This window comes from Hemiscyllium ocellatum, chromosome 3 (genome assembly GCF_020745735.1).
Source record: "Hemiscyllium ocellatum isolate sHemOce1 chromosome 3, sHemOce1.pat.X.cur, whole genome shotgun sequence".
In the NCBI taxonomy this organism is placed as follows: Eukaryota; Metazoa; Chordata; class Chondrichthyes; order Orectolobiformes; family Hemiscylliidae; genus Hemiscyllium; species Hemiscyllium ocellatum.
The window spans coordinates 109,647,269-109,663,621 of NC_083403.1; the positions used below are offsets into that span (position 1 = coordinate 109,647,269).

Consider the following 16,353-nt stretch of genomic DNA (forward strand, 5'->3'; position numbering starts at 1 on the left):
ATGTGGGGGGAGGGGAAATGAGGAAACTGGTGAGATCTGCATTGATGCTGTGGGGTTGGAGGATCCCGGGGCGCAAGGTGAGGCGTTCTTCCTCTAGGCGTTGGGTAGCAAGGGAGTAGCGATGGAGAAGGCCCAAGGGCCTGCATATCCTTGGCAGAGTGGGAGGGGGATTTTAAGTGTTCTACCACAGGGAGCTGGAAGGTTGGAACTGAGATAAGATGGGGGAAGAGGAAGTGAGGAAACTGGTGAAATACGTATTGATGCCAAGAGGTTGGAGGGTCCCAAGGCGGAAGATGAGGCATTAGCTGCAAGGTTGGAACTGGGATAGGGATCTCTCCAACTCCGAGGCTCCCAGTCTCATTCCTTTTGAAGGGCTTTTGCCTGAAATGTCGATTTTCCTGCTCCTCAACTCTAATCTCCAGCATCTGCAGTCCTCACTTTTGCCATAGATCAGCCATAACCTCATTGAATGGTGGGATAGGCTTAGGGGCTGAATGACCTAACACTGTTCCTATGTACCTATCTTACTGAGCAACCAAGTTATCCATGATTACTTTCTGTACACAAGAGACTTTGCAGAGTTTTTCTGATAAACGAATGAATCAGCTCTCAATGCAGTGTTCAGTAAAAAGGCTAAATTATATTATGAATAGCAGGCCGAGACACTATAATAGTGAGAAATTTTAGGGTAAAAGTGAGTGTCAATTAAGGCACAACCATCTTCATCAATGACCTTGCCTCCATCATAAGGTCAGAGGTGGGGATGGTCTCTGATTGTATAACATTCAGAACATATATTGATGACTCAAAATCTGAAACAGTCCATTTCCAAATGCAGGAAAGCTTGGACAATTTCCCAGTTTGGTCTGATAAGTGACAAATAACATCATGCTACACAAGTGCCAGGCAATAACCACCTCCAACAAATAGACTAACCGTTCCCCATGGCATTCAATGCCTTTACCATGACTGAATCCTCCATTACTAACAACTGGAGTGTTAGTATTGACAGGAATTGAGCAGGACCAGCCCTTCTGCAATAGCAGGTCAGAGACTAGGAATTCTATGGCGATTAACTATTCTCCCACCACCCCAATGCCTATCTACAATTTACAAGGCACGAGTCAAAGGAGTGATGGAATATTTCCTATTTGCCTGAATGATTACAGCTCCAGAAGCTTGACACCATCTAGGACAAAGCAGCACATTTGATTGTTATGATGCTCTCTGACAGTAATTGGGAGAGGTCAGTTCCCAGAGTTAAACATGATTTTGATTGATGATAAGTTTAATTTTTAGAATTGGTCACTATAATGGTTATTCAATGAACATATTCACATAAGGATGCCAATGTTCTTTAACACAAGAACGTAAGTTTGTTCCAGAAAAGAAAATAAATAAACAAAACTAAATGAAAGACAATTTAGAAAAGTCTTAAAATAAACAACAAATAGAATTTCACCTTGCTTGCTTGACAAGATTATCTTTAACAGAAACTTAGTCTCAGAGAAATATCAATTCTATCTCAACATCTACATTTCTTTCTTAACTGACTCTGTCTCTGTGGGACTGCTGTGACAGTTTCACAACTTCTTGCCACTTCTGTTGGCCTGAAGCTCCCTTCTGTTCCAACAAGTGAAGACTTTTGTATAAACTTTGACATCTTAGCAAACTTTGCAAACAAATACTTGTGCCAGCATGAAACTCTTCTCCTGAAGCGAAAGCATATTTCTTCTGAACTAAACTCCTGAAGTCATAACTAAACCAATAGGGTCTAGTCTGTTTCCACCTTTCTGTCATAAACCCAGCAGTATAGATGCAAATCAGTTAACAACAAAGCTACCCTGCTCAGAACCTAACAGTATCTTTCTTGTAAATTATGTATTTAGGTCACTGTTCCACGTGACTTGCTGATTTTTTTGCTTAATAATGTTAGCTTGGCAAAGTGAAACCAACTTTCATCTGCCTCTGTTTTAACAATCTAAATTCAACAATTTTATTATCACCCAAATCATCACCTTCAACAGTCGTTCCCTTCAAAACTAATATGCAGTGGCAGCATATATGCCACCTACAAGATGTACTGCAGTAACTCACCAAGCCTCTTTTGTCAAAACTTACCTAACCTCTGCCACCTAGAAGGATAAGGGTAGCAAATATGCTGAAACACCAGCAATTTCCCCTTTGAGTTATATTTCATCCTGCCTTGGGAGTATGTCACCATTTGTTCACTGTCTCTAGGTCAAAATCCTGCAACTCCCTTCCTGACAGTTCAGGAAGGCAGTTCACCACCACCTTCTGAAGAAAATAATACCGGGTGAAATCAGCAACATCCACCTCCCAAGAATAAATAACAGAAAACCGATGTGTTTTAATAAATAATGACCTCTGCAGTTTAAAGAAAAATTGTCAGAGAAACTTCAGAGCAGCATACAAAGATACTCTGTACAAAAACGAGCAAAGCAGTTATTTGGGTAGTTATATCGAGACATTGAATAGTTGATGAAAAGTTGTGATGTTCTTGCTGAGAAATGGTCTATTCAAAGTTCCTTTCATTCCATGGTCAAGCACTAAAAAACTGTGGAATGAGACCATGTTGATTTCATTGAAGTAGATGGGAAAGAGTACTTTGTTTTAGTCAACAGCAAGTAGATAAATGTTGAGTCTATGCCAAAATTCACAAGTGCCAAAAACAGTGAGGTTTTGAGAAGTTGCTTTGTAACTTATTGGTTGCCAGAAGAGTTCCTGTCAGATAATGGTCCATACTAAACGTCAGGAGAATTTGAGATACTTGAGTAAGAATGCAGTTAAACACACTCTAATGCCACCACACCCCGTGACATTGAATGGTATTGTAGAAAGTAATATGAAGTTGTAAAGAGGTCTTAGCAGATATCTTCGTTGGGCGACAAGTTAGACCATGGATTCCATGTTTTTCTTTGACACAACTAGACAAATCTCTTTTCTCTTCCTGAATTACAGTGGTGTTGTTACAGGTTGTTCTCTTTACAGTTTAGTACTTAAAATATTCTCTCAGGGCTAGGTTATTTTTCTGAAGCCCGATGTCAGTAGCAAAGTAAGAGAAAATAATGAGAGTGAAGATGATATACCAGACATGAAATTTGAGATGATTCAGTGCTGGTTAAAGGTCATGATGAAAAAATTACCAAAGTGACGAGGGACAGGATGCACCATCTTTGTTTTTAAATTCCAAAGCCTTAAAAAGATCAATAAGTGAAGGGCATAGATTGACATTTGGAATTGCTGTGTTGCTGCCTTCATGTAGATGTGGTTGAGGGAAGGACAGGGCTGGCAACGCATTGCTCCTGAGCAGAGGATCTTCAGGCAGGACAGAGGAGAGTGTAAGGGAGGAGGCAGGATTGCATTATTTATTAAGGAGCTAGTTACTGTTGTTGTGGACCAGACCAAACACCCTCAAAATGCTATATATCAAGGACACAGCCTAGATCCTAACTTTTTAAAATTTTATTTAAAGATGACTGTAGAGCTCTGGATTGCAGGTGTGATTCAATTGATCCACCACTGGACTTTGAGCAAAACATACGTTATTCTTACAATGCAGTTCAAATACAAACATAGAAAGAATAGGCATAACTTTAATTTTATTGAAATATGTAATAAAATATTCTTTCACAACTAATTATCAGCTGTTTCAATATCCCATAAACATGGCCTTGGCAAAGGTAAATTCAGCAAAACAGATTTTCCTCAGGGTGCTATCTCCTTTCCAGTCCAGGAGAAAAGAACACCGTAAGAAACAATCTAGCAGCAAGAGACAACTCATGCTGTTTGCTACAGCAGAGGGAGAGATGTAGCTATCAACTTCAACAGTCAACTCCAAACCTCAATTGAAAGCAAAACTAAAACCCTTGGCCTGTGGGAGCCTGACTCCACCCATTCATGCTTCTTTTATCTGAAAACAACGCTCGGGGAGTTCAAAGCTGTTTACCCACTGCTTCTGATGTAGATATTCCAGCACACTGTGGCAACACCTCTCTGCAAGAGGAACAGCACAGAACAAATCCCTGCTAAAGGCACAATACCATCACACTATAGTAAGGAGGTGGGGGGGTGGGGGGTGGGGGAGGTGGTGGACAAAATACCTTGAAAGTGTGTTCAAACAAGGCTTTGTGGATCGAATTTAGGAATAAAAACGAGGTGGTCACACTAATAAGAATATGTTATAGACCCCCCAAACAATAATGGGCAATAGAGGAGCAGATATGTAGCAAATTCACTAAAGTGTGTAAAAAATAATAGGGTAATTAGGGGATTTTAACTTCCTCAACATTATGCAGGATAATCATAGTTTAGAGAGGGTAGATTTCTTGAACTATGTTCAGGAGACTTTTTTATATTAACATGTAGAAGCAATATCAAGGGACAGGCAGTGCTAGCCCTAATATTGTAGACTGAAACCAGAGAGGTGTTCAACATGACAGTATTGGACCATTTCAGTGATTAGTGACCATTACACAGTGTGTTTTAAGTTTGTTATGGAAAAGGAGAAACGTGGTTTGCAGTGAAGGGTTTTGGAGTGGGGGAAGGCAGATTTTATTAAAATAAGGTAGGAACAGTAAATACAGACTGTAGACAGTAGATGTCAACTATATAAATAGCAAAATTAGACTGGGAACATGTACCTCTGGGAAGGGAACAGCAGAACAGTGGGATGTGTTTAAGTAGGAAGTGGGGAAAGTATAGACCCAACATGTTCTCTTCAGTGTGAAATGTAAGCACAACAAGCTCAGAGGACCCTTGATATCTCGGGATTTTCAGAACTAGTTGAGAAAGAAAAGAGAGGCTTTTAACAGGTACGATTGCAGATAAATCAATGGAGGCCTTAGAGGAGAATAAAAAAAGCAGGGGTCAACTTGAGAAAGTAAATAGGAGGGCAAAGAAGAGCAAGAAAAGAAATTGACAGGTAAGATTATGAAGAATCCGAATATATTCTATAAGTACATGAAGGGGAAGAGGATAACCAGGGAAAGGGTAGGGTTTACTGGGGACCAAGGGGACAATCTGTGCATAGAGCTGGGGAGTATTCGTAGGTTGTTAAACAAGTGCTTCACATCTATTTTCAATCAGGAGAAGAAAGATGTAGGTACAGAGGTCAGGAAGAGTGACTGAAAGGTTATTGAGCAGATTGACATAAGGAGGGAAGAGATATTGGAGATTTTGTTGGTCTTAAAATGGATAGTTCCCCACAACCAGATGAGTTGTATCCCAGGTTGCTGTGGGAGACGAGGGAGGACATTACAGGGCCTCTGACCTAAAGTTTTAATTCTCTGACCACAGGGGAGATGTCAGTGGACTGGAGACAGCTGATGTGGTTCCACCTTTTAAGAAGGTTTGGAGAAATAAACCAAGGAATTATAGACCAATGAGTCTCACATCAGTGTTAGAGAAATGATTGGAGAAAATTCTGAAGGAGAGAATTAATCTCCACTTGCAAAGACAAGGTTTGACCAGAGATAGACAGCATGGCTTTGTCAGAGGGAGGTCATGGCTAACAAATCTGGAGGAACATCTTGAGGAGGTGACCAGGTGTATGGGCCAGCGCTGGGCAGTTGACATAGTTTATTTGGAGTTCAGCAAAGTCTATGACAAGCTCCCACATGGCTGACTGATAAAGATGTTTAAAGCACATGGGATTCAGGGTAACTTGGCAAGTTGAATCCTAAATTATCTTAGCGGTAGGATGATGGTAGAAGGCTGTATGGGTGATTGAAACTCAATGTATAATGGTGTATCACAGGGATCAGTGCTGGATCCTCTGCTATTTGTGACGCTTATAAACAACATGGAAGAGAATGTGGGTGGTGTGAAAAGTAAGTCTGTGGATGGCATGATGATTGGCTGGGTGGTTGGCAGTGAAGAAGAAGGTCTCAGTTTACAGGAAGATATAAACCAGTTGGTCTGATGGGCAGATCAACAGCAGATGGAATTTAAAATTTATAAGTGTGAGGTGATGCACTTTGGATGAATAACAAGACAAGGGAATACTCAGTGAATGGCACAACACTAGGAAGCACAGAGGAACAGAAGAATCTTGGAGTTCTTGTCCACAAATCCCTGAAGGCACCGGGACAGGTTATTAGGGTAGTTAAGAAAGCATACAGAGTACTTGTCTTTATGGCATAGATTAGAAGGGCAGGGAGCTCTACAGGACTGGGGTTAGGACACAGCTGGAGTACTGTGCGCAGTTCTGGCCAGCACACTATCAGAAGAATATGATTGCACTGGAGGGGTGCAGAGGAGATTCACCAGGATGTTGCCTGAGATGGAGGATTTCAGCTATGAAGAGAGGCTGGATAAGCCTGGGTTATTTCCTTTAGAACACAGAAGACTGAAGGGGCAGTAGGTTGAGATGTAGAAGATTATACGGAGGATGGACTGGGTGGATAGAACGCCGCCGTTCTCCTTAGTTGATAGGTCAGTAACAAGGGGACTTTAGTTTACCGTGAAAGACAGGAGGTTTAGCAGGGATTTGAGGAATTGCTTTTACCCAGCGGATGCTGGGAATCTGGAATGCACTGCCCGGGATAGTAGCTGAGTTAGGAAAATTCACGACCTTCGAAAAGTATGTGGATGTGCAGTTGAAAGATTATAATATTCATGGATATGGGCCAAATACTGGAAAGTCAGATCCATGTAGCTTTAGAGTAATTTAGATTCGATGGGCTGAGGACACAGTTCTGTGCTGTATTATTGTATGACTCTATCAATACTCCCTTGCAGATTCCTTACATCCATATCACAACATGCCCTCCCACCTATTTTTCTATCCTCAGCACTTTTGGATACATTACACTCTGCCCCCTCCAAACCATTCATATAAATAGTCAATAATTGCAGCCCTTGGACTGTTCCTTGTGCACTCCGCTAGTTGCATCTTTCTGATCTGAAAAAAAACCCCATGAATACTGTCTCTCTATCTTCTACATGTTAACCAATTCTCAATCCATGCTAATACATTCCCCCAATACCATGAGCTCCTATGTTGCGCAATGACATTGTATGTGGTACCTTATCAAACATGATTGATTGATTGATTGATTGTTGTCACATGTATCAAGATACACTGAAAAGTGTTGTTTTATGTGCTATACTGGCAGGTCGTAACATAGCACTAGGGTAGCAGAACAGAGTGCAGCATACAGTGTTATAGCTACAGAGAAGGGGCAGAGAGAGACAGAGATCAGAATTAATATTTGAGAGGTCCATTCAAAAGTCTGATAACAGTTGAGAAGAAGGTATTTGTGTTTGAATTCAATCTTTTATGCCTGATTTCTTCCTTAACAATGGATTCTAGCATTTTCTCAATGACAGATGTTAAAGCTAACTGGCCTTTAATTTCCTGCATGCCTCTCTTCTCAATCAGGAGCATCGCATGAATGGTTTTCCACTGGAACCCTCCTAGAATCCAGTAAGATCTGGAATATTGCAACTAATATCTCCATTTCTTTATCTAGGGGCCATTCAGTAACTTTAGGTATTTTAATTTATGGGGACCATAATATTCTGAGTAATAATTTCACTCAGAAGAAGTGCAAGAGGACTGAAGGTGTCAATATTATACCACAAAATAGAAACTGAGGAGAGAAACCAGGAGGTTTCAGGACCTTTAGCCTGACATTAGCAGTGGGAAGGTGGGAAGGTGGTGTAGATTATTAAAGGCAAATTTTGCATGCTTAACTTGATCAAGGTACTGCAGCAGATACAAAAGAAATATATTGCAAACGCTAGAAATCTGATGTAGTAGCTAATGACTGGGACATTAGGTGAAGATTGTGGGCCAGCCTGCCAAACAGAAACTTGAGATCACACCTGTTCCACCAGCTATGCCTCAATGTTATGTAGTTCAGGCAATGGCTTGACAGGAGTATTGTGGTTTCTGCCCCTCTAAGCCAGAAAGATCTGTCTCCAGGAGCTACTGACCAATTAGAGGGCTAGCAGCTCTTCGATCTTAACACTGCCATTGGGCATGGTGGCCAATGCCAGAACTGCAGCAGTCCCACACTGAAATACAGTGACTGGGGTTCACTAGTGTCTATTAGCAAGGTATTGAAGGCAGACAAGCCAGTTGGTTGGGGAAGGTGTATCTTCCAACAGGGGTGGCCCTTACTGCAAGACTAGCCCTCCATGAGCTGTCAGTAACTCAATCAAAGTGGACTCCTCCCTTTCGATCCCATAGGATTGACTTGGATGAGTAACATACCTGTAACGTATCCCCATTTGCTGTTGATATAAAGTTAGATAACAGAGTAAATGGTGAGGCTGCAGATGGACCTAGATTGTATGATGAATGTACAAGAACATGCCAAATGGAATAAAACATGGCAATGTGCAAAGTCTTGGTTTTAAAAAAATAAGAAAAAACAGAAATCTTTTACCAATAGTAAGAGGCAGGGAAATTTTTCCAATTAAAGGAATCTGGGTGGCCTCATATATTCAATACAGAAGGTTAAGATGCAAGTACAGCAAGCAATTAGGAAGGCAGATGGTATGTTAGGTTTTTCTTTGCTAAAGGATTGAATTATAAGAGGAAAGAGTCTTCCTACAATTATACAGGGCTTTGGTGAGGCCACATCTGGAGTACTGTGTGCATTTTTAATCTCCTAAGCAAAGAGGGACATATTAACTTTCAAGAGAGAGCAACAAACACTCACTGGATTGGCCCTATGAATAAGGGGATCGTACAGTGAGGGCGAGATTGAGTAAACTAGGCCTTTTCTTTCAGGAGTTTAAAAGAATGGGAATTGGAATAATGGAGACATTTAAAGTTCTTAAGGGACTTGACGGGATTTTGCTGAGGATATGTTTCCTCTGGAGAAAGGGAGGACTGCAGATGCGGGAGATTAGAATCGAACGTGTGGTGCTGGAAAAGCACAGCAGATCAGGCAACATCTGAGGAGCAGGAGAATCGACATTTCAGGCAAAAGCCTGAGTTGATCTTTCCCTCAGTTGATTCATCTTGTACATGGATGACAACTTTAAAATAAGTGGCCAACCAGTTGGGACTGAGACTGTGAAACTTTAGAATACTCTGCTACAGACAGCTGCTGGTGTTCACTTCTTGATTAGATTGAAGACAGAGATCAAGCCATCTCTTGAAGTTGTGGAGATTACAAGATTTGAGGAATGCAGGATTGTGGAGTTGAGGTGTAAAATCAGCTATGATCTTGTGGTATAGTCGAGCAGACTTCGAAGGCTGAATGGCCTTATGTTGTGCCTGCACTCATTGGGCTGAATATAGCAATACCATTGAGGTATCTATCATGTTGGAGCCTCTTATGATAATTCTGATATCTCACCTTCTATTCTTACCAGGTAGTTTCTTTTGCTCATTGTGTATTCCTCATACCTTCCAAGCATTCTTTATTTCCATTGGACAGCTCTACCCGACCTTCCAGATTTGGAGTTATACCTGAGAAGGCAAATAGCAATGCCAGCGAAAAACCAACAATGCCTCCCCTTTGTGCATTAAAGTGAACTTTCCCGAGTACTAAAGTACTGTAAAAAAATTGCATCCAAATATCAGCCAATAGCCAGAAATAGCAAGCCAGCAATTAACCTGTAATTGTTGTATAATTCCTTAAAATGATGCTGGTAAAAGCATTTTCACATCAGTTAGCATGATAAAGTGGTAATCCATGCTAATCTGTAGCAAGTGAGGTATTTGGCTGATCCAAAATAGAATGTGGATAGTTTAAAACTGAAGCACAATTTTCTGCAGATGTTAACTCCAACGTAGAATGTTGGCAGCATGAGATCCTTACACAAGTGCTAATCATGGGCAGATCTTCTCCAACCAGGAACATATTCTGGGAGAGTAGTAAGCCACTTAATGCCCAATGTGTGGCCCTAGTTTCAGTTTCTAAGCCAATGGGTTGAATTTTATGTTGGGCCGTGATACTACTCTCTTGATTGAAAGTCATGGTTTAAGCTTGTCTTTTCCTGGCTGGCAGGTTCCCCACCTGAGCTCAATTCATGGAAATCAAACTGTTTACTTTCTCAGAGTCCGGCTTTCTGAGGGAGTCACTTCTGGACAATTAACTACCACACCCTGAGAAATTTCAGAACCAACCTGTTTAAATGCTCCACTGACAGAGTGTGAGCAGTAAAGGTTTATAATCTCATGGTGGGATTCCCATGAGTACTGTGATGTTGCTAGTATGGTGTTTGTGTTTATTTTGACTGCACACTAATGCCAGTCTTCCATTCAACAGATTACAACAGCAGTGAGCAGAAGCAAGCTTGCAAGAAGCATGAACTGTATGTGAGTTTTCGAGACTTAGGGTGGCAGGTAATCAATGGCTTTTTTTTGTGCTTTGTTTTGTGAATGATTCAGAATTTTTTTACAGCAGCATTATCCTAGTCACTTCTTAGTGGTGGCAGGCCTAGAGTGATGGACATTTCACAACATACTTCGACTCAGTGCTAAATCCACAGGATTGACCTGTGCCTCAGTGATGGAGAATATTCAGATATTGGGCTTGATGTCATGAGTTTACCAGAGGTAGAAGAGTGAGGGAAGAACAGAAAATTGTGCATTATGAGGTGTGCAATTTATATCCTTTGATAAATGCTGTCCTGATCCAGATCAAACATGGACAATTAAGGGCTGGAGAGAACAGGCAAAGACCATGGAGGGAGGATGATAAAATCTACAGGAGGTGTGCCAGTAGATCACTGGGAAGGGTTGGCTAATTGTGGTGAGCGATTGGAGGGAAGAATTAGATCAGTGGAGACAGAGAGATCAGATGTTGAGAAGCTTAGGAGATCAGCTGACGGGATCAGAAAGATCCTTTGGAGGGGCTTTGGTGCAAGTGATCAGGGGCCCACGGGTGTTTGCTAAGGGGAGAAGATGCAGATAGAGCTGTCGGAAGTATGTGTGGGAGTATCATGGTGTATTTGTGAAGTGGAATGGAGCAATCAGGCGGGAGGTCTTGCAGGGGTTTTGATTTATTGCTGGGGTGTTTTGGGGGTTAGCTTGAGAGACCTGAAAGAGACAACCCCTCTCCCCTCAGCCCTAAGGCAGTGTTGGGAACCCCTTCCCACCTTATTTTAGCTGCCTTTTCTTGAGCCCTCAGACAACCTTCGTGATGAAGCACTTATGCTCGAAAAATCGATTCTCCTGCTCCTCGGATGCTGCCTGACTGGCTGTGCTTTTCCAGCACTGTACTCTGGGCTCCGATCTCCAGCATCTGCAGTCCTCACTTTCTCACACTCAGGCAATTGGTATTGAAAGTAAACCACAGCTAAAATTTGAGTCTCAGTTAAATGTTTAAATTATGGACTTGTTTAAACTTAGGGAGCAGGGTAGTGTCTGTGTTCCAATCATTAAAGCTGAAAATGCAGTTGTTGGGTTCCCAATATCTGAATTTTCAGTTGCCGAAGCCTCTTCATTCGGGCTCATTCTATTTGAGGTTAACCTTCAGCCCCAGTGATTCTGTGCATTTTATGCGGAAATGGTTTGATCTGAAAGACAAATTATAAAAACATTTAAAGTTATGCCCTCCAATATCATAAAACTGGAACCAGTTGACCATTAACATGCATTTTTAATGACAGCTGTATTGCTTGGACGACCTTTGTCTGAAAGTCCACAAGCCTGCAATGTCACGCAGTAGCTATTACACTTTGAATCAGTTAAATAAGTGAAAATGGGTGTGTAATGTGTAATGAGGCCACCTCCAGGCATCATTGCAGCTGGAACCAGGCAGAAGGACTTAGAACCCAATTTCCTGGCCACTACTTGACCAAATGTGCTGACAATACAGTAACACCAGGCAGAGAATCGCCGTTTGAGTCTCTTCACAGATAAAGGTTTGCGCAATCTATGTTAAAAACTGATTCTCATCTTTCAGCATTTTTCCATATTCAGAGCTCAGTAGATCTGGCATCATTAAGGGCAGATGTCTTTTAAAAATAGTTCAAATACCAGAGATCCAAAAACATTACAGTCTTTATTGTTGATGCTTACAAACTGTAACAGTTTCAACAGAGAGACCCTTCTATCTTTGGGGTGCATTGCTGCTATTGCTTAATCTAGAGCAGTTACCCACAGAGCAGTTACACTTTCAGGCTTGTATTTCTAGTTGCTTCCTCTATTCCTGCTCCTTGGTCTAAATGTGTTGCACATATTACTTTGGCTATGCAATGTTTTAAGAGCTCCACATTTTCCCCTGATTTGACTGCAATCTCATTCCATTCAACTATTTAAAGGGAAGAGCCTTTGTTTAAATCTATAGACAGAATATGTTAACTGGACCTTCATTCAGACCTTTAACTTTTCCACATGTACATCTTTCAGCACTGACCTGGAATTAAAGATTAATCTGTTATATGTTGTGACTAGCAACCCTTTAGGAAATGGATTGGTGTATTTTAAAAAGTTTTGTATTTTCTTCAATTTTGGTTTGTTTGGTCTGTAACACATGGAGACTGGGTGGAACCTTCCTCAGGGAGTTGGGAAACTGGTATTCAGCTCCTGAGTCCAGCTCTGCTCTGATGGGAAATTTATTACGGTTAGAATATTCACATGGTGAGCCCTTCATTGGCATGGTGATAAGTATTCATTGCACAGTGTATGCAGGTGGAAGGACTCTTGAACCTGAAAGATGGGTCAGAGGCCTTCTGGTTGTAGTCCAAGCTAAGCTAGGTGCCAGGTGCTCTTCCATCTGCTTGAAGCTAATACTCAATGCGGTGAGATGGTGGAGTCAATCGATAGGGATGCCCTTTTATTCTAGCCTTGCGAACAGATGGAAGAGTGTGCATGTAGGCCCATCACCTTCCAAAACCGGGAGATTCCCAATTGGCCTCCTTTGATGAGTCTCTTAGCAATCCTAATTGTCTGCCTGCCTTGTGTGATTTTGCTGAGCCTTAACTAGCAGCAACTCTTTCCTGAAGCAGGCACTCAACTGCCCTTGAACCTTTTTGGGCCTGTTTTCCTCCATTTCTGATATCGTTCAAAAGTTCAGCCGCAGGAGTTGGGATACTTGGGTCGTGGCTTACTTTCCCTATATTCTGGATTCCAGCACAAATCTACTTAGGAGAACAGCTCGCAATGGAAAATCATTCGTTTCTATCAAAAGAAGGTCATCCCTGTGCAAGAATTGGAAACATTCCTTAAAACTATTCTGACCTTTTCATGTATCCCAGTGAGTCTTTGCAGTTCTGTTCTAATTGTAAATTCACAATCAATGTCAGCACTCTTCCTTTAAGTTAAGTCCAGAGGGTGCTCAGGAAGATGGATATGTTAATGTGAGTAATATCAGCGAGTGTGTCAATGAATTCCAACTATTAAATTGGTTTGATCTTCAATTTCTGTTGCATGGTGCATATTTGTAATATATTCATACCTCTGTGTGTGACATGGGTCTAAATCATCAACAAATCTTTTTAATATATGATAACCTCTTCAGGTATAAGTTATTCCTGAATTTTTAATGTTTTTCGCTTATATAATGACATTGGAACACCTAACCACAAGTGTGTGACTGGAAAATGCTGGAGATTTGGCTGCAGTGCAAAACAGTGCTGAAATCTCCCAAAGCGGTAGCACAAATTTAATCAATAAACTCAATCCTTCCTGTCTCTGCTTCCAAAATACTGGAGTAAAATGATGCCTGGGTCGGCTCAAAAAGTTTCATGACAGTTAGTGTTTTTGAAGAATACATTTTCAGGCTATTTTTGGACAAACTATTCAAAATAATGGGGGGCTGGTGCAAAATGAGAATTATCTTATCGGTTTCGCGTTGACCAGTGAAAGTTTTCTGCAAGGTGTTCAGTACATCTAAAATATGTTAGCACTTTGTAAAATAGCACACAGGATTATTAATTTGAATTGATTTAATCAAGACTATTGACGGTATACCGCACACAAGATGTAGCTAATGGAGTTTTCAGAAAGAATAGATAGTTCTTTTTACATTATTGAGATAACTGGATTATAATTGCCTAATCTGTTTCTAGGATTGGATCATAGCCCCAGAAGGCTATGCAGCTTTCTATTGTGATGGAGAGTGCTCTTTTCCACTCAATGCTCACATGAACGCTACAAACCATGCAATTGTGCAAACACTGGTATGTGCCATAATCTTCTAAATTCATATATATTCATAACTTTTGACTAGATTTTTAAAAATTTGAATATTGAAGGATGAGGAGTGACCTAATAGAAGCTTACAAAATTGTGAGAGGCATGGATAGTTGGAGACTTTTTCTCAGGGTAGAAATGTCAACTACCGATAGGCAAAGGTTTAAGGTAAACAGGAGAACGTTTAAAGGTGATGTGAGAGACAAGTTGTTTTACACAGAGGGTGGCAAGTGCCTGAATGGAAGTGGTGGAGGCAGATACAAAAGCAAAGATTAAGAGCATTTTGCCAGCTATATGAATAGGTGGGGAATGGAGGGATATGGACTGCACGGAGGCAAAAGGTTTTTAGTTTAGAAAGGCATCATGTGTGGGCGTAGTCTTGGTTGTCCAAAGGGCCTGTTTCTGTGCTGTACTGTTCTTTGTTCTAAGTTCATAGTCTCAGATATCAGATAGTGTCAGATCTGGTTTCCATAATTTTCCATGATGCAGATGCAGTTGGAATTTATAACCTTTTTGAGCCAAATTCTCGCAAACCATATTTTATTAAATTGGCTAAAGTTTAATGAATGCATTGTTAGTATGTTGCCAGTGTTATGTTAGAATTGAGCAGCAGTGGTATAGAAGTTGAATTGAGTAACTCTTAACTTTTGAATAGTTTTGACCAGCCAATTATCCTTGAAAGTGATAGCCCTTTAGAGAAGCTATTTCAGTCATATTTTTACTATGGTACAGTGAAGAGGAATATGCAAATATTAAAATATAATTAAAGAAATTCCAATACTAGAATAGTTCCATTCTTTATGGTTAGTATATTGTCACAAAAATATCAATACATAAGCAACTATTGTGTTCTCTTCTCTCTGGTTCAGTGATGGGTCTGGGTTTCTGATAAAAAATAACAGCATTTTTACAACATAAAATGTTCCATTTTGTACACAGTAACTTTTTTTTAACTAAACTTACAAGGAGGTTAAACTTATTTCAATTGTTTCTTCACTCGAACATTGGATATATTTCCATTATAGCAATTTTTGGCAAAAGACTCAGAAATTGATGTACACTCAGCAGCTGTGGATGTAAGTGTGATTCCTGTGTCTTTAAAGTGCGATGAGCAATTGAGTGTAATTGAGCCCTGAGAGACAATTCATCTGATCCTGAAGATGCCACTGGTTCATCATGATCTCATTAAATGGTGGACCAGGATTTAAGGCTGAGTGAATTCTTACATAATATTCTATTGAGCATTAGATAAGTCAGCAATTTTTTTTCATGAGATTTTGTGATCCACAGGTTTGGCCCAACATATCTTAATGGCTTATAAATCAATCCATCAGCAAATAACTCAGGAACTTTTATTTTTCTCGGCCTACACATGTTTGGAACATGTCTGTTTATTTAAGAATTTTATTTCCACTTGCAGGTTCACTTGATGTTCCCTGACAATGTCCCCAAACCTTGCTGTGCACCAACTAAGCTAAATGCAATCTCTGTGCTGTACTTTGACGACAGTTCAAATGTAATATTAAAGAAATACAGAAACATGGTGGTAAGATCATGTGGTTGCCACTAGCTGGGAATTTCAAAGAGGAAGAGGACCCAATTAAAAATCCAATCTTTAGACCATCTTTAAATTTTCACCAAGGGATCCCAAATTGGGTTTGAAGGTGCTTCATGTACAGTGTTATGTATATAGTACTCATTGTGCTTATAATTTATTTCTTTCAATTTAACTACTTTGCTACATGAAAATTAAAACAGATGTTCTCAGTCCTTTCTGGTAGTGCACAAAAAACAACTGTGGTTGACTAAATATTTATTCAGTAGAGCTGAAAACTGGTACATTTTTAGACAAAGCTTTTCTTTATGAAACAAGCATTGCAAAGGTGGTAAATGGTTTATTAACTTATCTGATTTCCTGCTATATATATTTTTTTTATAAACAGAGGAATTTAAAAATATTTTTACACACTTCATCTCTTGCTGAAACTGTGCTATATAAAATATTAGAGATTAAAATATTGTCTAATTATTGTCCTATCCATCATGTACTGTGTATCTACAAACTTGCTGGCCATTATGAAAAAGTATTTGCAATTCTCCTGATGATTCATTCTTAATTTCAGAACCACACAAACTAGTTATTTGTATCTATTTAGTCCATAAATTCAAACTATTGTCATCACGTTGTAGAAACATCTCCCCTTACATTGAAAAAATGTAACGGACAG

The 16,353-nt window shown here is 40.2% G+C and overlaps 1 protein-coding gene across 1 annotated transcript in view; it reads left to right on the top strand.

Moving 5' to 3' along the window:
- Positions 1–16,104, top strand: part of bmp5 (bone morphogenetic protein 5) — a 132,465-nt gene extending 116,361 nt beyond the window's left edge. Inside the window, exons 5-7 of the mRNA XM_060852788.1 lie at positions 10,254–10,330; positions 14,002–14,112; positions 15,546–16,104. Of these exons, the coding sequence (XP_060708771.1) occupies positions 10,254–10,330; positions 14,002–14,112; positions 15,546–15,695 (338 nt within the window). The 3' untranslated portion in view covers positions 15,696–16,104. The remainder of the gene's footprint in view (positions 1–10,253; positions 10,331–14,001; positions 14,113–15,545) is intronic.
- The last annotated feature ends 249 nt before the right edge of the window (positions 16,105–16,353 follow it).